The sequence below is a fragment of the Toxotes jaculatrix genome, chromosome 11, assembly GCF_017976425.1.
Source record: "Toxotes jaculatrix isolate fToxJac2 chromosome 11, fToxJac2.pri, whole genome shotgun sequence".
Classification (NCBI taxonomy): domain Eukaryota; kingdom Metazoa; phylum Chordata; class Actinopteri; family Toxotidae; genus Toxotes; species Toxotes jaculatrix.
The window spans coordinates 23,977,635-23,998,011 of NC_054404.1; the positions used below are offsets into that span (position 1 = coordinate 23,977,635).

Genomic DNA, 20,377 nt, shown 5'->3' on the forward strand with positions numbered 1-20,377 from the left:
CTCCTCCTTCCCTGAAGCATCCCTTAGAAGAGTTCAGACAGTGAGGCTGGGGAAACCATCTGCCAGCCCCCTCTGAAGGAGGAGGAGGAGGCTGAAGCAGGGAGCATCTGTTTCAGTACTAAGTCCAACTTTCTTACTGTTGCTATGAACAACACAGAGCGCATTGATCATATCCTGTAGGGTATCCTGTAGGATTTCTGTACAATCCCCCTAAGTGCCTGAACCTGCATGGTAACACTCAAGTGCATGAGTGTCTGCTCTCTGTGAGACAGTAGACATCACGAGACAGAGACCATTCAGACTGCTGTCACAGAGAGATACAGTAATAATTCATCTGATCTTAGCTGGGTCTTCTTGTTATAAAGGCTGTAGCCAAGATCACGAGGGAGAGGACCCAAAGGCAAACCACCAGGACAGACAGATGAGTGACGATATCCTCAGGCAACAAAAAAATCCTCCACAAAGGAGTAAAAACACTGGGAACACAAACTCGACAGCAAACTCATGTTCCACGGGAACAGGGGGATCAAACACAGGAGACAAAACCATGAGACAGAATCACAGGTGTGAACAGAGACAAGACCTATAGGAACAAACTCATGATGACAACCAATTCAAACTCAGGCAAGGCAACAGACAAACTGACGAAGACGCAGGGCATCAAGGAGGCTTAAACACACTGGGGCTAACTGACAACAGGTGATTCACATCAGGGCAGGGCAGACAATCAACAAGGTGGGAAGCAAGACAAAGACTGGAAGTAGACTATGAATAGATACACAAGGAACGGGGCTTCAAAATTAAACAGGAAAATACTGAACCAAAACTCAACAAAATACTGAACAATATTGATTAAGACAAGAGTCCACAAAAAGGTCCATAAAGAGTCCAACACACACACAAAAAAAAACCCAAGATAGTCCAAAAAGAGTTCCAGAACAGTCACCAAGGGGCAGATCATAACAGTTCTCTGTCTCTTTCTTTCCCTGTACTCATCAGCAGTCTGTGGTGAGCTACCTCAGGATCTGGATGCTATTTTAATATCTAAATCAGAAGATTGTGCTGATTGAGCTGCCCCCCCCCCAAAAAAAAATCAGAATTAAAGAGGAATAGTGGCTAATTCAAGGACATACATCTGTTTCTGTCATTGCCCGGAGCAGGCCAATCAGAATGTTTTGAGAATGATTAACTTTCTTCTGGAGCTGCATCACAGGGATCCTTGTAGACCTGCTCCACTGACAAAGAGGGCCAAAAGAATTACGAGGACTTTGAAGTTTTACAATCAGGAGATCTGTAATGTAGCTGTGCTATTTTCTATTTTTATAGTTCCACTCGCAATCAAGTTTCCATTTTTGAATTTGGACTCGTTTTTCATGTAAGGCATGATAACACTCATGTCTTCATTGCTTTTCTCACAGTTTTGTGGAGGATTTTCTGAATGTGTCTATTTTGAAACAATAAACAATAAAGATATAAAAACATTTCATTTCATTAAGAGTTTCACTGTTTGCCTGATTATAAATTGAAATATTGTCAAAATAAAATGTTTCAGCATCTTAAAATCTATGAAAACTTTTTTGGGGATGAATCCCAGTGCCTTCCTGTTTTATTCATCCATATCCAATCCTCTAAATCCAGTCATCCACTGTTTAAATCGGTTCGGTCAAAGTAAACGTAACTTAAAATCAGAAACAAACACAACTTTTTGCTTCCTAACCTCATGTGTAATGCACCGGTAAATGTGCTCTGACTGTCATTGTCTGGCTGTGTTAGTGTTATCACCTCCCCTGAAACACTCAGCTCACCAAAGGCTGTATTATTTCCAGTTCTGTCAAACAGTTCCCAACATATAATCTCATCAAACAGCAGAAACCAAATCAAAGTGGGGAGAAGAGTAGGACTAAATATTTGACTGGTGAGATGACGTTTTTTCAGCAGGTCCACCTAATTTCATCCAGTTTGGATTGATCTGAAACTGAAATCCTAAATCCTGATATCATCCACACAGACAGAAACACAACCCTCCTTGTTACTGCGTCTCAGCACAGGGTAAGACAAACTCTGACATCTGCTGGATTCCTGCTTGAACAGATCTTAGATTTGAACATCAAATCGCTAAACATTCAAAATGAAGATCTATTGTAAACGTTAAAGGCGCAGAGACCATCTTACATGTTTTTATATCTCACGCCTTGATTGGTGCAATGGCCTTGTTTATTATACAGACTGGTGACAGCGCTTTGACATGTTTCAGCATCTTATACTGGCTTCTAGTATGTTTTAGGATTGGTTTTACAATCCTATTAATTACATGTAAGGCTTTTACTTGCTATGTGTCTGACCTTTTAGTTAGTATGCTCTCAGACACCTTCATTAGCACCTTGGACTCCCTGGCAACCTTCAAATTTAATTTAAATAATATTAAATATAAATAATATTTAAATAATAATATTAAATAGTAATATTTTTATATCATTATTTATCATTTATATCAGTTTTTTTCCTCTCTTTTCTTTATTTTATATTTATTTATCTTGATTGGAATCTGTTTAACCCATTTGACTCTTTTACAGTCGATGTCTTAACTTGTCAGTTTGTTTTATCACTGTTGATTTGACTTTGTAACCTGGATTTTGAAATGATTTACAGTTATCATGCAAATGTAGCTGTTCCAATGTCTTTTTTCAGTTTTTGAATTTTCTTCCTGTTCTGTTCTTTCTCTTTCTCAAACCTTGTTTCCACTGTCAGAAGTGAGCTTTGACAGAGGTGTCCATTTTAGTTACACACAGAGCTTGGTCACACACAACCACAGAATGTCTGCTGCCCTCTATAGACCACTGACGTACTGCCTCATATATGTCAGACATATGTCTGATAACCTGCAGAACTTTCACTTTCTACTGGGAATGTGACAAACAGCATCACACCAAATAAGGTTTAGACATGTGGAGTTAATTTGATTGGCTGGATCTGCATTTCCTGTGGGGAAATAATTCTTTTGCAGCAAGGTGAAAATCACTTAAAGAAGGGAAGGAAATCAAGTAACACACACACACACACACACACACACACACACACACACACACACACACACACACACACACACACACACACACACACACATAAGTCAATAATAACAGCATTTCCTCAGCAGGTTAGAAACAGAGACCTCCAGTTACTTTTGTGTCTTTATGTCAAATTGAATGTTAAAGTGAAGTCAGATACAATAAAATAATAAAATTCAATTCAAACCTTTATATCCCAGAGGTAGCAGTTGGTGTTTGCCAAGAAATCTTACATTCTAAACTCATCCTTGGACATTGATTTTTTTAATAAAAGAAAAAAGGAGTGTAGGTAATAAAGCAAATATAAAATATAAATAGCAATGTATCATGTAAATATAATTCTACTAACAACTACAACATGGCTGTAAGGGAGGAATGTATAGCTACCATTTATTTAAGCTGTTGCTTACAATTTTCCACCAGAACTGCAGAAAAATGGAATCAAAATAGATCATTTCTGAAACAAACCTTAAGAATGTTATGAGAGAGCCCAGGTTTCTCATTCCATGCTGCATTATTACACTGTTGTAAGCTGAGGCTGAAAGGAGACGAAAAAAGTTAACAAAGGTCTTAAAAACAATAAACATGTCACAGCTTTACCTTCATCCTAAGAACTGAAAATCAATAGATGAAATAAACACCACACAGTTATACTGATTTAGAAACACCCTGTTTTGCATTTGTATAGTAGGACTTTAACAACCACAATAAATAGGTGCACTCACCAAGTACTTTATTAAGAACACCATACTAACACTGTGTAGTTCCTCCCTTTGCTCTCATTGATTTTCATTCATTGATTCATTGCTCTCCTGTTCTACCACATCCCAAAGCTGTTCTACTGGATTCAGGTCTGGAGACTGGGGGAGGCCTCTGAAGTTCACTGAACTCACTGTCATGTTGATGAAACCAGTTGGAGACGACTTCAGCTTTGTGACATGGAGCATTATCCTGCTGGAAGTAGCCATTAGAAGATGGTGAACTGTGGCCATGAAGGGATGAACATGGTCAGCAACAATACTCAGACACACTGTGACATTCAGACCATGACTGATTGGTATTAAGGACCAAAGTGAACCAAGAAAACCTTCCCCACACCATCACACCACCACCACCACCAGCCTGGGCTGTTGGCACAAGGCAGGTGATGAAAGAGCAGCAAAACATCCTTTATCCATCATTCACTCCTCTGACTCCTCCTCCTGTCTTTATTTGTGCCAAAGCTTGCTGAGCTCATTTTTCACAGCCTGTTAGATGAGCTCAACTCTGTCTGCACTACAATTTTTCCTCTGAACGGATGCTTCCATTGAGGCTTCAAGTAAATTAAATCATTCAAGACACAAACAGCTTGTGTTCACCCTCCTATATTACTTAATGCCACGCTAATTACAACCAGTATCAGTATCATCTAATACTACTTACACGTACAGAGTGGTTATCTGAGTTAGCATATCCTTTCTGTCAGTTCCAACCAGTCTGACCTCTGACCTCTCTCATCAACAAGGTGTTTCCCTCCTCAGAGCTGCTGCTTCACCTCATGCTTTTAGTTTCTAGTTCCATTGAGTTAAACTCTAGAGACTGTTGAAACTCCCAGGAGATCAGCAGTTTCACAAACACTCAGACCAGCTCACCTGAACATGAACTGAAGGCTCCTGGCCTGTATCTGCAGGATTTTATTCATTACACTGCTGCCACATGATTGGCTGATTGGATAACTGCATGAATAAGCAGGTATACAGGTGACAGAAGGAGAGGAGACCAAGCATATGATTTGGGTTCCTGTTGATTATAGGTAATTGCAAGGCATCAGGCTGCTGCCCAGGGACCACATACTGTAGGGGTTATGAGACACATGCATATCCCTGTGTCCACCTTTGTCTCTATCCTATGTACTCCTATAAATCTATACTACTAATAATTCTATGTACTGTAATTGTACTGAACTGTGGTAAAGGTAGTGCAAAGAATGCTGGAATAAATATTATGTGGTTAATATAATAACTCTATAGGCTACAGCAGTGCTTTATCTGTTCATGTTGACAGTATAGATTTATCTGGTTTGATGACATTGAAAGGATATTATGCAAACGTTGCAGCGTGTGTTAGCTTATAATATATGTACTGTAAGTCGCTCTGGTATTGCTGTGTTATTTCACAGAATGTTTTCTGATATCGTGTGGCTGCCGTGTTATGTCCACAAACTCAATATCATCACTCACTGTCAGGATGTATGATTTAAACAATGAAATCTCTGAGTGCAGAACTTTAGAACTTTTTGTTTCCATTTATTTCAGTGCACAATGAAACTAATCTGTGCTTGTTCTGATTGCATGTTATCACAGCAGCACAGATTGATTTGACAGGTCTGGACAGAATTACAATGGAACAGTAATGCCAGCGTACAACAGAAGCAGACAGTGATGTTCATTGTGACAGATGACCAGCTTCAAGGAAATCTAAACTGCTGCAAGCATTTTTCTGACGTCCTGAGATGAATGGAGGAATAACAGGCCTACATAACAGGAATAAAACACAAAACACAATGGAACGTCCTGTAAAATGGTTTGCAATGATGTAAAGAAGACGTGATAGTCAATACAATGCAGTGCCACATCCTCAGTAAGTAGATGTGGCTGTCCCCCCCCCCCCCCCCTCCATGGATCTATTGGCTTTGACATATATGAAAGACGGATCAAGTGATCTGACTGGATGAGTCTCTGTGTCCCCTGTGATTTCTCCTCTGATGCATCAAACAGGCTGCCTGGATCATCTGTCTGACTCACGTCCTCGCTGTCTGTTGTGTCCAAGGAGGAGACGTGTTCCTGTACTATTTCACTACCTGTCAGACCTGGAATCATGCAGGTTTCATTCACATTTTATTCAAAGTTCACAGTAAATCACTGAGAAACTGCCAGGGGAGGCTGGAAAAATCTGAGGTGAAATAAACCAACTTCAAGGCCTTCTGTAAGGTCATTTGAGGGTACCATTTTGGATCTATGAGGCCTCCTAGAGGACATTATTTTTTCTTAATATAAGTTACATATTTGCTTTTTTTTTTTTCAACATAACGCCATCTGTCTGTGGGAGCGTTTCTGTCAACCAACATTTTCCCTTCGTGAATCCATATTCAGAAGGCGACTTTTCCCTCCATTGAATTTTTCCCCTTTGCAGCATCAGTAGCACAGAGCCAGCCTCCGACCAGACTACGTTGTTCCTGCTTGCTCTGTGTGTGTGTTTTTTTTTTTTTTTTCTTTTTTTTTCCCCCTAAGGTTGGGAAGCAAGATTACGCGCAAGGACAGCAAATAAAACAGAACCTAAACAAAAAAACGCGCCGCCTTTCACTGAGGGGGAATCCGCTGCTCTTCCGTGCAGGAGCACCTCGGACTCGCGTGGATTCGCCGTCAAAAGGAGAAAACAGGTAGAAACTTAGCAGGGTTTCCATTTTTTTTTTTTTTTCATGCCTCGGCGCATATCCGGAGTGACGGGGACGCTTCGCTTTCCACGTCTGATGTGATTACACACATGCAGAGGACCGGAGGCTTCATGAAAGCATAAAGGGGGGGCGGGCGGGGCTTGTTTAAAGAAATGTCTCGTTGTGGTTTAATGTCTCTGTTGTAGGTAACTCACAGAAATACCGCGGCTAATGTGTCCCCGAATAATTTAGCTAAACGCACCCGACCTGACGTAGCTAACATTTCCCTGCTTTATTAACGGTGTACTAAACATTTACACGTCTCCGTGAGAGCTGGTGTCACCGTGCGAGGTCTTTTTTTAATCATTTAAACAAGCAAAAAGTGTATTTTAACGTCTGCGTAGCTACGCGGAGGAGGTGCTACTTGCTCCACTGTGATATCAGGTTCGGTGTAGTAACGTTAGCTCGCGTGGCCCTGCTCTCAACCTCGTCTCTTCTCACCACCGGGCTCACGCGCCGAAGAGCGCACTCACGCACGCACGCATCATATCCCTCCACCGCTCGCGCCAGCAGAGAGCTTCCCGTGTTGATTAGTGCATACATGGAAATGATATGTGAGCTCCAGCGGCGCTGCCGAGGGCCGCAGCTTATCAGGCCGCGTAGAGCCCGGGACACGGTGTTTACATAGAAACATCCTCGGTCAGTGTTTGAAGCAGGGAGGGGGTGAAAAAAAAAAGCACTTGCCTTCATTATGGCTCTAGATAGAAGTAACGGATGTGACGTATGTTGTTTTTGTTTTTTTTCTCACACTGTAACATGTTAAAGCACTTAGTTGTTCAGATTGTTTGGGCTGTCTCAGACTCTCCTGTACTTGTACCTCTTTCATTGTTCATCATTTGTTACACTGAGTATTTAGAAGTTCTTTATCTAGGATTTAATATAGTCAATAAATGTTCAAAAACTGCAGTTTAAAAAAAAAATTACCATCCTGTGTGGTTAGCTTATGAATCATTTACCCTCATAAATCATTTGCACACTTGAATGCAGTTTTGATTATTATCCAATTATTAACCAGCTAAGCACAAAGGTTTATGGTAAAAACTAGTTAATAGCTCAGAATTCTACTTGTTCTTAGCATCCTGGGTTCATTTGTTTGGTAATTATACTAAGATATCAGATATATTACATATAAAGTATCAGTTCACCTAAATTACAAAAAAGTTACCAAAAAAAAAAAAAAAAAAAAAAGCAAAATAAACTGTGCAGTTTAGGTTTTATTTGTCCAGGTTCAGTGAAACAACTTTCTAACAAAGAAATAGTCCCCTATGAAATCTGTCTTCAGTGTGTGTTTTGGATTATCTAGGGTAACAAGGACCCTGATACCACCACTTATTTGGATGTTGGCAAATAACTCAGAGGCAGATGTGTCAGAGCCTGGAGAAATAGAACCAGAACCGCCTGCGTGGACTTACGTAGATGCGTGCAGTTATTTCGGTTATCCACTCTCTGTGCTTGTGTTCCCTGTGTCCAGAGCAAGATGTCAGCCAGAGGAGGAAAGAAGAAGGCCACCAAGCTGTCCCGTTCAGCCAGGGCGGGTGTCATCTTCCCTGTGGGGAGGATGATGAGGTACCTGCGCACTGGCACGCACAAATACCGCATTGGCATGGGGGCGCCTGTCTACATGGCAGCTGTCATCGAGTACCTGGCAGGTAGGGTATGGGATGAAATTGGGTTCATATACCTTCACATTAAAACTAGGGTTTGAGCGGTTGAAAAGAAATTTAGAAAGCGTAAACAGTGGTTTTAAAACTGAAAAATATTGAGGATTCAAACATCTAGAAATGAGATTTAAATGTCTGAAATAATTGCTTCACTCTTTTCAGTGTTACAAATCTAGTGTAGCCATTCAGCTAACAGGAATCCATCTAAACATGCTCCCATTGGTCACACTGGACATCAATCAATACAGCATGGGTAGGAAGTGTGTATGTGGCGTTTCAGTGAGCTACGCATCACAGCAGCAACAGGTTAAATAGGAACCTGCTGTGGTGTAACAGTGGCTAAATTAAGAGATGGCAGATGAAATGCAGTGTTATTTCATCATCAAAGACGATACACCTCCTCAGACATGCATAGGAAACATGGAAACATGAAACATGGCCATGGAAACATGTAACTCCCCAGTGTCATCTCCACTCTGGAAATGACAGCTGAACACATCAGTTCAGTGGAAGCACTCATCCAGGCTCCTGCTGTTCTCTAGCATGGACCTCATCTCCTGGCTTGATGGAACAAGCAGGCCAGGAATCAGTGTCAGCATGCTGTGGTAAATACTCCACCTCTCTCATCCCCTGCACTACAGAGTCATGACTGCACAGCCAGTTCTCATCCTGATCACACTTTACTTGGCTTCGTAGTATTCCTTCGGTTCCATTGCTGATTCTACCTGTCTTATCTGTATGGAGTAGGCAATGGTAAACAAATGGAATTTATTTACACTGTGTAATACACAGTGCAACAGTTATGTTTAATTACACAATGGGTCACATCTATAGACAGTGTCTGCACATGTAGAGCAAGAGGAAAGAGAGTGTTTAATACATAAATGCAGTTTGTTTAAAATACAATGCCGTTCAACAGTATTTAAAAGTGAACTGTACTTGTTGACCTCCTGTGCCTGAGTGGGAGAAGTGGCTTTATGTTTAATATAACAGAACCTCAGATACATTGTCCTTTCCTTTGACTTTGAACTGCAGCTTTCTCCGTTTGTCCTTTTGTTCCTGATCAAGCAGCCAACAGACTCTTCTTCTCTGGTCCCAGCAGGCAGTACATGCTGCGCTGCAAGAGAATGAGAAGAGATCTGTTTTGACGGGAGTCCCCGCAATAACCGTGGTACTTGAAATCACCATGACAACAGAGGCACCACAAACACCTGTATATACTGTTCACATCCATAGTAGTGTTATATAGAAATATATATTTTCTTTTTGCTGGTTTCTGTATATATTCATGGTGCAACCGTGCCGTAGACTGTATAAAAAAAACAACTCGGTGACATGTGTGACTGGATGCCATGTATGAGTAACTTCTCTTAGTACATCCATGTCAGCAGCATGGCTCAAAACTCCAGACATACACTTCCTAACCATGTTGGATTGACTGATGTCCAGTGTGACCCATCGTTTAGAAAGATCATTGCTAGACAAGTGGCTTACGGTCTTAGACGCCACATAAGGGTCCACGAGCTTCTGCCCAGACTGGTCTGGTCTTTTGGTTCTACCTTCCAATGTTAACATTGGAAGAGTGAAGCAGTCATTTCAGACGTTCAGATCTTATTTTGTGTAAAAAAAAAAAAAAACACAGTTTGCACTCTCAAAATTGACCGTCAACCCTTCAAATCCTAGTTTGAATGTTATGGAACATGATCCCAGTTTCACCTCATAGTAGGGCGGCATCACGTGATGCCAGCTTCATATACACCAGCTTCAGTGTTTTCTGTATGAATGGAATTCTGGCTGTAAACATAAACATGTGCTAAATGTAAACATGCTCCTTTTCCGACTGAGTTTGTGCTAAATTTCCCAACATATATATCCCGAAGTTACTTATTACACATTAGAAGTAGTTTAAAATATCATGTGCTTCATTATTATATATTAAATACATCTTTACCACTTAATGTAACGTAATGTCTTAATCCCTGACTATTTTATGTTTCATACCTTTCACTAGCAACATATATTTTTCTTAATACATTTTATTTTAAGTTTGTTTTTTGTTTTTTTTGCCGAGTCCATGTCCAGCTTCCTCATAGGAGAGTTTTGGTCTAACTGTTGTATCATACCAGGGACACACACACACTGCATGTTTGATGGGTTTCCACACAGTGTTTTCTTTCCTCTAAGCCGAGATCTTGGAGTTGGCAGGAAACGCAGCACGGGACAACAAGAAAGGCAGAATAACTCCCAGGCACATCAAGCTGGCCGTGGCCAACGACGAGGAGCTCAACCAGGTAACACGGCGCTTTAATCGCTCACCCACTCTTAATCACAGCATGTGGTTTCAGAAGAGCTTACCAAGTGATCGGACCCAGGAACAGATCAGTGTCAGACTGGTTTTCACCTGCTGAAAGAAGAAAGACATTACACACACTCGTTTGATACATTGGTAATGTAAACACACTGATGATGAGGGCAACTTTAAATTGTTTGGTCACTGATAAGAAAGTGTCTTATGGAGGAATTATTAATATACCTGTTGCTTGGTGTGTATCCAGGATAATCAGCTGTCAGATGCTGGGTATTTGTACAAGTAGATGTGAGGCAGCACTGCAGGGCAGCCAGACACAGGCTGTGATGGTAACATTGATGCAGGAGTACCTGAAGGATTGTGGGTGGTGTTAGTTGTGGCAATGGACTTTCATTCATGTCCTGGCGTCTTGTCCTGACCTTCACCATTGTCACTACAGGTACCAAGGCCTTGTTAATATCATCAGTAACAGCTGTGTTGATCTGCCTTAAAGCTGTTCCTTGATATTTCCTGTTAGGAGAAGACAAGATGGCCGACAGTAAAAATGGTCCCCATGCGAGGAGGCCCTGACCCTGACCCTGACCCCCCCCCCCCCCCCCCCCCCGCCCCCAATGCAACTAAGAGTTAATTAATCGAATTAGCCAATCAGAGTCAGAATTGTCCACCTCTGCCTAGATACTGCTGGGTCACCGGTTGCTATGGTGACTCGGCCCCCTGGACACAGACAGGCCGCTCTGTGTTCCCAGCAGACAACAGCGCATAAGCCAAAAGTTGTCATCAAAAATGTCCTCATAGCTTAAAAAGTACAGGTCCTAGCAACAAAATGTTTTCAGCATGAGCATCACAAGGTTTCAGTGAAGACATTCATGTCTTATATATGTCCCTCCTGTCCATGGTATAGGAGCTGTCACAGTTTAGAAGAAGAAGTTGAGAGCTCAGTCTAACATGGCAGTCTGTGGGAGGTTTGGTCAGCACTCTCTGTGCACTGAGGGGGTTTATTTAAAAACTGTAACTCATGTCACAATGGGAGTAACACTGGGTGAGGGAGGACACATTTCTCTACGCTTTGACATATAAATTGTGTAAATTTTCAGGGACGGCAGAGTGTGATGTCATTATACAACCTGACGGTCAAAAAACTGCTTTAAACTTAAACTATGATTTCATAAGAACCATACTAAGTATCAACATGCTGATTTAACCCGATGCAGTCTTTAAAGTTTCAACCATGTTTAAACGTGAAAGTATGAGGAAGCAATATGGCTCCAAAAAGGGACAACACAGTCATTTCACATCTGCTTGCATAAGACAAGCTGGAGTGACATTCTTCTGAAGAAATAAGGTGTGCTGTCGTATATATTGTAGGACAGTACCCAGTCAAACTCTTGACCTCTGAAATGGTTTCTCCCCTCAGCTTCTGCGGGGGGTCACCATATCAAACGGAGGCGTTCTGCCTCGCATCCACCCAGAGCTGCTCTCGAAGAAGAGGGGAGGCCGGGTGAAAACGGACAGCCAGTCGTCCGTCCCCGAGAAACAGGAAGAGCGCTCCAAGAGCAAGAAACCTGCCAAAATCATCAAGAAGGTTAAAGGCAAACGAGGACGAAAGCCAAAGGTCAGTCAGTGGGACACAGTGGACAGAATGGACAGGGAGATTGGTGTGGGGCGGGGGGGGGGCATTAAGACCTCAGTATGCGTAGTATGATGCTAATTTCATCATCTGTCCAAGTCCAGAAGGACCTGTGTGTGGACATCAGCGTACAGACTGTGTGGTCTGTCCAGAGTAAAGGTTCACAGACATGATGTTTAAAGAAGGAAAATGAATTGTGAAAGGACAGACAGACTCCAGCTGACTGAGGTGTGATGGACAGCTCATTGTGTTACCATGTTATTGTGGTTTAAATGTCCCTTGTTGTTCCTCCGTCTGGCAAAGAGCATAGACAACGACAAAGAGTCCGTACCAAACTCCACAGCTGAAGACGGTCCTGGAGACGGATTCACCATCCTGTCAGCAAAGAGCCTGTTCCTCGGACAGAAGGTAAGACATGTGGATTAGACTCACTGAAGCTGGGGGGGGGCAAGTAATGAAATGAGTTCATGGTATGTCCGCTGTGAATCCACAGCTTTCACTAACAGAGAGTGAAATCAGCAAAATCGGAACAATCAAGGTGGAAGGGATAATTAATCCAACCAACGCAGAGATGGACCTCAAAGACGGAGTGGGTGAGGAAGACACATTCACGTGGATTCGATTTTTTTTTTTCCTTTTTTTAATGACACATTCTCACAGTTCCCTCCAGCTGTCCCCAGTCCTGTGCTGCTCACCTGCTGTGCTGTGCTCTTTGTCCAGGCAACGCCCTGGAGAAAGCCGGAGGCCGAGAGTTCCTGGAGGGAGTGAAGGAGCTGCGGAAAGCACAGGGGCCTTTGGAGGTGGCATCAGGTACAGACTGTGGGGGGGGGGTAAACGCAGACACACACCTGCAGCTTAATACAGTGAAGGAGCTTTTTAATATAAGTAAACAGACTCACGCGTAGATGGGAGGATAAACAGGCACGAGGACCATCACTGACACATACACAGGGACATACACAGACAACACTGAGGACAGCTGGGGGGACATAGAGCTGATATAAATACTGGCTGAACTGGGATCAGGTGTGTGAGTGAGGATGGAAGTCCAGATGCAGAATCACATCCTGTGGACAGAGGGATACCTGAACTACACCATGTCCTCTCGTGGGGAACATGGTGAAGGACGACTCACTGACCATGTCACTGGTTTCCACGTCTCTATAGACCGGGACCTCTGGTCTCTGTACCACTGAACTTTCAGATGTCCACGCTCATAAAGCTGAGCTCTGTGGACCACAGTCTGTGACCCTGTCCACTGACGTCTTTGTGTCTGACCTCTGACAGGAGGTGAAGAGCATGTGAAGAAGCAGCAGCGGGCAGCAACCAGAACTGTTTTCTTCAGGTTTTTATCATGTGGCTCCATATTTAAGGTTTTCCTCTCATCATTAACACCTTGTGTGCGGTTTGTCCTCTGCAGTGGCAGTGAGCCAGGCCAGTGGGATGGCAGCTCGCTTCATCATCCACTGTAACGTCCCTCAGTGGGGGTCTGAGAAGTGCGAAGACCAGCTAGAGAAGACGGTGAAGAACTGTCTCTCAGCAGCAGAGGACAAGAAGCTCAAGTCTGTCGCTTTCCCTTCACTTCCTGCTGGACGGTGAGCTCCGCCCTCACGCGCCACGCGCCACGCGCCACGCGCCACACCCCCCCCCCCCCCCCCACCCCCCAACCCTCTGTGCTTATCAGTGAACAAGCAGGTCCTGACCTGCAGTTAGCAGATCATCGGTGTTCACCTGTTTCCTGTGACTTCAGCCTCACTAACATCCTCTCTCTCTCTCTCTCTCTCTCTCTTTCACAGGAACGGATTCCCAAAGCAAACAGCCGCCCAGCTCATCCTCAAGGCTATCTCCAACCATTTTGTGTCGTCCACCAGCTCCTCTCTGAAAAACATTTACTTTGTTCTGTTTGACAGTGAGAGCATTGGAATATACCTTCAGGAAATGGCAAAGCTGGACGCCAAGTGAGGCTTCTTGTTTTAGGGTTTGTTTGTTTGGGGGTTTTTTTTTTGTTTTGTTTTTTTTTTTCTAAATGTTGTTTGTTGCTGACGGTGTAGATAGGCGATATGACCGTAGGGATTTTGGTTCCGTCTTGGTTAAACAAGGAAAAAAGAAAAAAAGAAAAAAAAAAACTATGTGTGAGTGAAGTGCTGTTTCACGTTTTTATCCCACTGTCCCTTCAACAGTAGATTAGAGCGTTTCAGTCCGTACGGTTTGCCATCATGGTTCCTCGTTTCACTGATGTTTTTACATTCCATGTACAAATCTAACCGTTTTTTTTTTTTTTTTTTTCCTGGCCTCTGTAGTTTCGGATACAGTTAGTTTACTAAAATAAAAAAAAACAAAAAAAAAAACAAACTGTGGTTCTCATTCTGCTTTGAAATAAAAACTCAGATGTTTTACACCAGAGATCTGTTCCTGTCTCCTGCTACCTACCTAAATCGACTGGATCCCACGTCCATGTGTCCGTCTGTCAGTCTTGAGAGCTGTCTGACGTCCAAGCTCCGAGCCCACTGCTCCCACTGATGGTGGACAGTAAATCTATAAAAGCAGCTGTGCACAGATGTTCAGTGATTTTCCTGAAACAGCTGGACACTGCAGCTCCATGTCACCCAGTGCAACAGGGAGAAGGTGTATGAGGCACACTGGACTCATACCTGGGAAGAAAATATAGAAATAGTACAGATAAATTTAGTATGTAACTTATATTCAATCAATTTATATAGCATCAAATCATTATATACATTTTTCGTATCAGTTTTTATTTTTCGTCCAGTTCTGGTTTCACTCACCTCTCTCCCTGTGAGGTGATGCTTCCCCGGGATGCAGCGGTTGCCAAGCAACGAGGGTCCAATACCAGGGATCCTCAGCTTAACTCACTCCAGGGGTGATGGAGCAGAGTTTACAGGCTGATGAGGATTTTTGCAGAAGTTGGTGGGACAGAGCGCTGATGCGTTCACTGACCGTAAAGATGATTTTTAATACTGTAAATAAACAAACAACAGTTAAAAAAGCAACTAATATGATTAACAACATAATGAAACACAAAGAAAACAAAGATTACAGATGCCTAACTAGCCTCGGTCACTAGGTGGCAGTGTGGTCACACAGCAGATGATGCATTCAGTGTTGCAGTTCCTAACTTGGCCATGACTAACTTTTGTGTACATGGACGAGTCACTGTTAACACAAACAGAACAGAATCAATACGATTAATGTCCACAGCGCTTTTCCTTTAATCCCAGTGACATGTTCCAGTCTCACAGGAGAGGCACAGAGACGAGTTCACTGTCTGAGGCCATGAGAAGATCGTTGGTAACGTCCAGCAGCGCTGTCTCTGTGATGTGTCTGTGATGTCCTCTAAACCAGGACTGAAAATCTAAACACATTAAAATCCTGCAATGAGAGAAAGAGCAGGTTCCACATAATGGCAAGGCTGATAATAATGAAAGGACAGTGACAGAACTAATAATAAGACTAACAATAACAATAGTGAAAGTAATAGTACTAATAATAGGACTCATAATAGTAATGGGTGCAGTAGGTGGCCCACAGCAGCAGATCCAGACTCTACAGCTCCGGAGGCAGATGAACCTGCAGAGAGCGACAGGAGAAGAGAGGAGAGAAAGAAGAGAACTATGGGAAAAGAGAAGAAGTTGGGTTAGTAACATGGGATATGAATGAGAACAGATGGAGAGAGAGGGGCTCAGTGCACACACACACACACAGAGAGAGAGAGAGAGAGAGAGAGAGAGAGAAAGAGAGAGAGAGGCTAGGACTCCAAATAAAAACCAAACACCAGAATGAGACCTTTCTTTCTTTACATTTCATTTATTACATAGTAAAAAGTACATTACCTTTCATTTATATATATATACATATTATATTCATGTCATTTCCTCTTCAAGCAAGAATCAGCTGATATATCTAAGAGTCCCATACAACAAATAAACAACCCACAACTTCCAAAACGTGTGACGTTGGTGTCTCTATAAGGCTGTAGTGTTACCTGACTCACATATACACACTGTATCTACGTCGACTGTACTGCAGTGGAAAAGTCCTTCTCTCCTTTCCCAGTTCAATAAATAAACATTAACACTAAACATCAGTGAGACAGAGAGCCACTGCGGGGGCCACTGTGAATGGATGTTAAGCTTTTCCTGTCCACATCTGCACCACCACACTCAAAAGACACCAGTTTGGCATTAGAGTGGTCAATGTGCCTTCCGCTGGGGGCTCGTCGGAGAACACGTCAGTGTACACGAGACACGGTCAGCATGTCCACGGGCATCAGTGGAGGAGAACTGCAGCAGGCGAACAGCCATTAGTCAGTTTAAGCACAGCTGAAGACTCACTGTGGAAACACCTCAGAGTTTACAGAACTGAAATGCTTCACTCTGAAGATTCGAGCTGCAGAGTTTGAAAAGGCAGATCCTTCACACCTGTATTCTGCTGCATTTGGTCTGAACCAAGGAAAAAAACTAAAATCCACTGTTGCCTTTTTTAAGTTTTGCTCTGGTTCATGTTCACGCCAACGATCCGGAGAAGTAAAATGGCGTCATGTTGGACTGGTCCCTCGCTCTTCTATTGGACACTTTCAGTAACGCTGTCCTGCCTGGTGTCGCAGTGAAAGTAACATCCTGGTGACTGAGTCGTGCTGAGCTCTGCTGCTCCTGCTCTGTGTGTGTATGTGGTTTCCAACAACAGATGCCATAAACTCAGAGGTGATTCAGTGTCCTCGTGTAAGTATTCAGCCATGATTAAATGCTTTCCTGCTGTTATCTGCCTCCACAGATTTGGACGTGACGTGACCATTAACCAGCCTCGTTGCCTTGTTGTCAACTGTCGTGTGCAGCGAGCTACATACACATGATAAACATGTAAAATACCTGTCAGATTCATCTTAGACCCAGGCAGGAATCCATCACAGCTGGGTTTTGTTTTTTTGTTTTGTTTTTTTGGCCGTTGCTGTTGGCGTCATGAACAACTGAAAAGAAACGGGTAGAAATAAACAGTCTGCTGCGTCTTTCTGTGAACAGAACAGGATCTCTGATCAAATAAATTAAGCGGTTTCTCTGTACAGTTTTCAATCAGATGCTGATGCAGTGCCGTGACGACGATCCTGTTTCCGCTACAGCACACAGTACCTAACACCCAGAGACCCTGTCCCTGTCTGAAGTCTGCACGTCCACATGAAGCACGAGCTAACGAGCAGCAAAGCCGTGAGGTCAGCCTGGTCTTATCAACTTAAAAAATCTCATGGGGTGGAGTGGGGAGGGTTGGGGGGGGCTCTTTCTTCTGCTACAGGAAACTTCAGAATTATTTCCATTACCAAGCTGATGAGAGAAGATGAGAGTGACTGAAGCTGAATCTAAAGCTCAGGCTTGATATCTCATAAAAACAACTGATTCTCCTAAATCCATGAACCTGATGCTGATGATATTAGTAATAACCCCCCCCCCCAAAAAAAAAATCTCCACATATTGTGGACTGTTATATCAAGTTTGTGTGTGTGTGTGTCCACAGGCTCATACGTCTTAGTTCCACTGTTATTCCTTCATCACCATCAGCATCACACTCAGTGTTTCCTCCCAAGAATAAAACTGTGGTGAGGAAACACTGGATCTTTTTATCTGTTATTGTGTACTGGTCTAAAATCTTTACAGTGCACTGAGTTTAAAAACACTGGGATCAGCCAGTGAAGTAACGCTCCCCGTGTGGAGAACAGCATTAACTCTATTAGCAGGGATGAGACTGAGGCGGCTGCAGCTCTGCCTCTACTTTCCGTTTTTAGTCAATCTAACTTTTGCTTGTTATGTTTCTTCCTCGAGCGACTGAATATCCTGAATATCTGAACATGATGATCACCTCCTGTCTGTTTAGTCATTTGTCCACAGGAATTCAAAAAATACCAAACAGAAAAATGGCACGAAGAATGAACGGAGCATGGTGGTGGTGGAGGTGGTGTTTTTTTGTTTTGTTTTGGGTTTTTTTGTACAGTATCAGATGTTGAACCCTGCCCCTAATATTAACCTTTTAAATCAAACGTGGTACGATTGAGGTGTCCCATCTACTTTGCCCTCAAATATGTTCCATCCTGTCAAAAACCTGGTGATGAGCAGCTCTTGAAGTGGTAGTTGAAGTCTGTCGGGTCCAGTTGTTAAAGAGGGTGTGATGGGCGTGGGGGGGGGGGGGGGGGGGGGGGTTCTCTTACTTGACTTCGTCGGATGGGCTCGTCGGTCTGGGACCGGAAAGCAGCGGTACGGGGGAAGTGGCCTCGATGAGGGCGGGGTTCAGGATGATTGGCAGGGACATGGGCGGGACTCCCACCTGCAAGGGAGAGGCCAGGGGCTGCAGGATGAGGGGGGACTGGCCTAAGGGTGAGGGAGCCTGGACAGGGGGCGGTGTTAACGGCCCCGGCATGGGGGGAACGGAGGGTGGAACCGAAGGTGATCGGTCTGATCCTGAAAAAAACAAGAACAGACATTTTAATACAGTTCAGTTCCTGCTCCACTGGTCAGTTTTAGGATGGGACACAGCTGTGAAGCAGGGGTTGGCCTGTTTTCTTTATCTTCCTCTCGTTTTAGTAGAGTTTTAGTCAGACTGAAGAAGGAGGACTGAGGAGCATGTAGGTGGCTGCTACACAGAAATGTAACACGATCGATCAACTGGCTCTGAAATTCAAGTATACTATTATGCCATTGTCATGTATGTGCTCAAAACCTGTGCTGATCACATGACGTGGGATAATATGTGACTGTGCTGAGGCAGGAAAGCTTCAGTGTTTTTTTTTTTTTTACCGGTGGCACTGGTGGACTGAAGGTCCTGGGGTGATGCTGGCCTGCTGGGGGTCTGTGTTTCTGCAGGGGGTACTGGGACCGGGGAGGGTGGCTGGGCAGGTGGTAGAGACACCTGAGGGGATGGAGGCCGACCTGCTGCGGGTGGAGGCTGCACAGGCTCTGCTGGAGGACTGGGTACTGGATCTAAGAATGAAGAAGTTACATAAGAAACACTGGTGTCAAGCTCATGGTAAAAAAAAAACCTTATACCCACATGTTGTCATTCAAGTTCACCTTCTAAGACTGTGGAAAGAACAATGGCGTGAAAGCAGACACACACATCCCCGTGGGTCTGCACCGTACCTGGTATGACGGTCTGTTTGAAGAGCTCCTCCCTCAGGTGAGGCAGGAAGCAGACGATTCGCTCCCAGGTAATCTCCCACAGGTCTGAGTATCCCGTCCTGGAGTCAGCGCTGTGGAAGATCCCTGCCGTGTCCATTACCAGCAGCATATTCTTCAGAGACTCAGGAATTGCCTCCAACTACACATACAAACACGGAGGCAGCACATCAGCAAGGTCACAGAGTCAATGGTTCAATCCTGCTGATGAACTTATCTAAGGGCCATGAGGTATCAGGCTGATACTGGATCAGTATTAACACTTATCTACTGAACCACCGTCCTCACCAGTAAATCACTGGACCCTGCGTGCATGTACTTGTCCATGAAATCCAGAATGGTTAGCCAGAGGGCAGCAAAGGTGGGCAGGGACAGCAGAGGAGACAGGTGCTGGAGGAAAACCTGAAGACAGGGAAAACAATCAGACGTCAGCCACAAGGATGAGCTCAGTTCTGAGTCAGTGGCTGCTCCGTGGACCACATTCTACACACAGTACTCTTTAACATTAGCATTAGCATGTTACAGGTGATGGCTGATTAGATGACTGCACGAAGAAGCAGGTGTTCCTGACGAGGTGCTCAGTGATGTGACGTGTGTGTGTGACGTGTGTGTGTCTGCTTGTTGTTGGCAGCGAGTGCTGCAGTGTGTGATGCTTTAAACCTTTGACAGGAGTGTGCAGCCTCTCATTCTGGTCTCCTCCATACCACCCACATCTGCTGGGCTTATGTTGTCAAGCAGCTTAGTCAGCAGGGGGAACAGCACCTGCAAACACACACACACACACACAAACACACAATACAACATCAGCAATATATATATATTATACTTCTCTGTATAATCTAAGAGCAGATAAAGGATTTGAGGCTAAGCACAGACACGTAGCTTCTCCCCTTCCCGTCTCACCTTGTTGAAGCAGGACTCCCACTCAGTGGCATCGAGCGTCTGCAGATCGTGGACCAGCAGCGCCCTCTGGAGGTAGGTGAGGGCCTGCATGCGAACCTGTCTCCTGGCATCACAGCACAGCCAAGCAATGCCTGGAGCGGGGGAAACGGCACAACAGCACAACAAA

At 43.8% G+C, this 20,377-nt stretch overlaps 2 protein-coding genes across 6 annotated transcripts in view; one reads left to right on the forward strand and one right to left on the reverse strand.

Annotated features, from left to right (window-relative positions):
* Positions 1-6,303: 6,303 nt before the first annotated feature.
* LOC121189526 (core histone macro-H2A.2) lies at positions 6,304-14,315 on the forward strand. The gene is made up of 9 exons (XM_041049716.1): positions 6,304-6,483; positions 8,009-8,186; positions 10,383-10,489; positions 11,921-12,118; positions 12,437-12,541; positions 12,627-12,726; positions 12,854-12,943; positions 13,554-13,728; positions 13,930-14,315. The coding sequence occupies exons 2-9, from the start codon at positions 8,015-8,017 to the stop codon at positions 14,093-14,095; spliced, it is 1,113 nt and encodes a 370-aa protein (XP_040905650.1). The 5' UTR covers positions 6,304-6,483; positions 8,009-8,014; the 3' UTR covers positions 14,096-14,315.
* A 1,629-nt stretch (positions 14,316-15,944) lies between these two features.
* gbf1 (golgi brefeldin A resistant guanine nucleotide exchange factor 1) overlaps positions 15,945-20,377 on the reverse strand; it is a 63,036-nt gene continuing 58,603 nt past the window's right edge. For 4 of the 5 annotated variants that reach the window (XM_041049474.1, XM_041049473.1, XM_041049475.1 and 1 more), the window contains exons 35-40: positions 20,212-20,342; positions 19,969-20,070; positions 19,597-19,710; positions 19,273-19,450; positions 18,931-19,113; positions 15,945-18,594 (exon numbers count right to left, since the gene is read on the reverse strand). In XM_041049474.1, coding sequence (XP_040905408.1) covers positions 18,341-18,594; positions 18,931-19,113; positions 19,273-19,450; positions 19,597-19,710; positions 19,969-20,070; positions 20,212-20,342 — 962 coding nt within the window. In that variant the 3' untranslated portion in view covers positions 15,945-18,340. The remainder of the gene's footprint in view (positions 18,595-18,930; positions 19,114-19,272; positions 19,451-19,596; positions 19,711-19,968; positions 20,071-20,211; positions 20,343-20,377) is intronic. The other variant, XM_041049476.1, reaches the window with a different exon arrangement.

Excerpts from the sequence above, each read along its gene's own strand:
- LOC121189526 (XM_041049716.1), top strand. The coding sequence starts at position 8,015 with ATGTCAGCCAGAGGAGGAAAGAAGAAGGCCACCAAGCTGTCCCGTTCA. Across the intron at positions 12,119-12,436 it reads AACGAGGACGAAAGCCAAAG|AGCATAGACAACGACAAAGA; the intron begins GTCAGTCAGTGG and ends CGTCTGGCAAAG. Across the intron at positions 13,729-13,929 it reads CCTTCACTTCCTGCTGGACG|GAACGGATTCCCAAAGCAAA; the intron begins GTGAGCTCCGCC and ends TCTCTTTCACAG.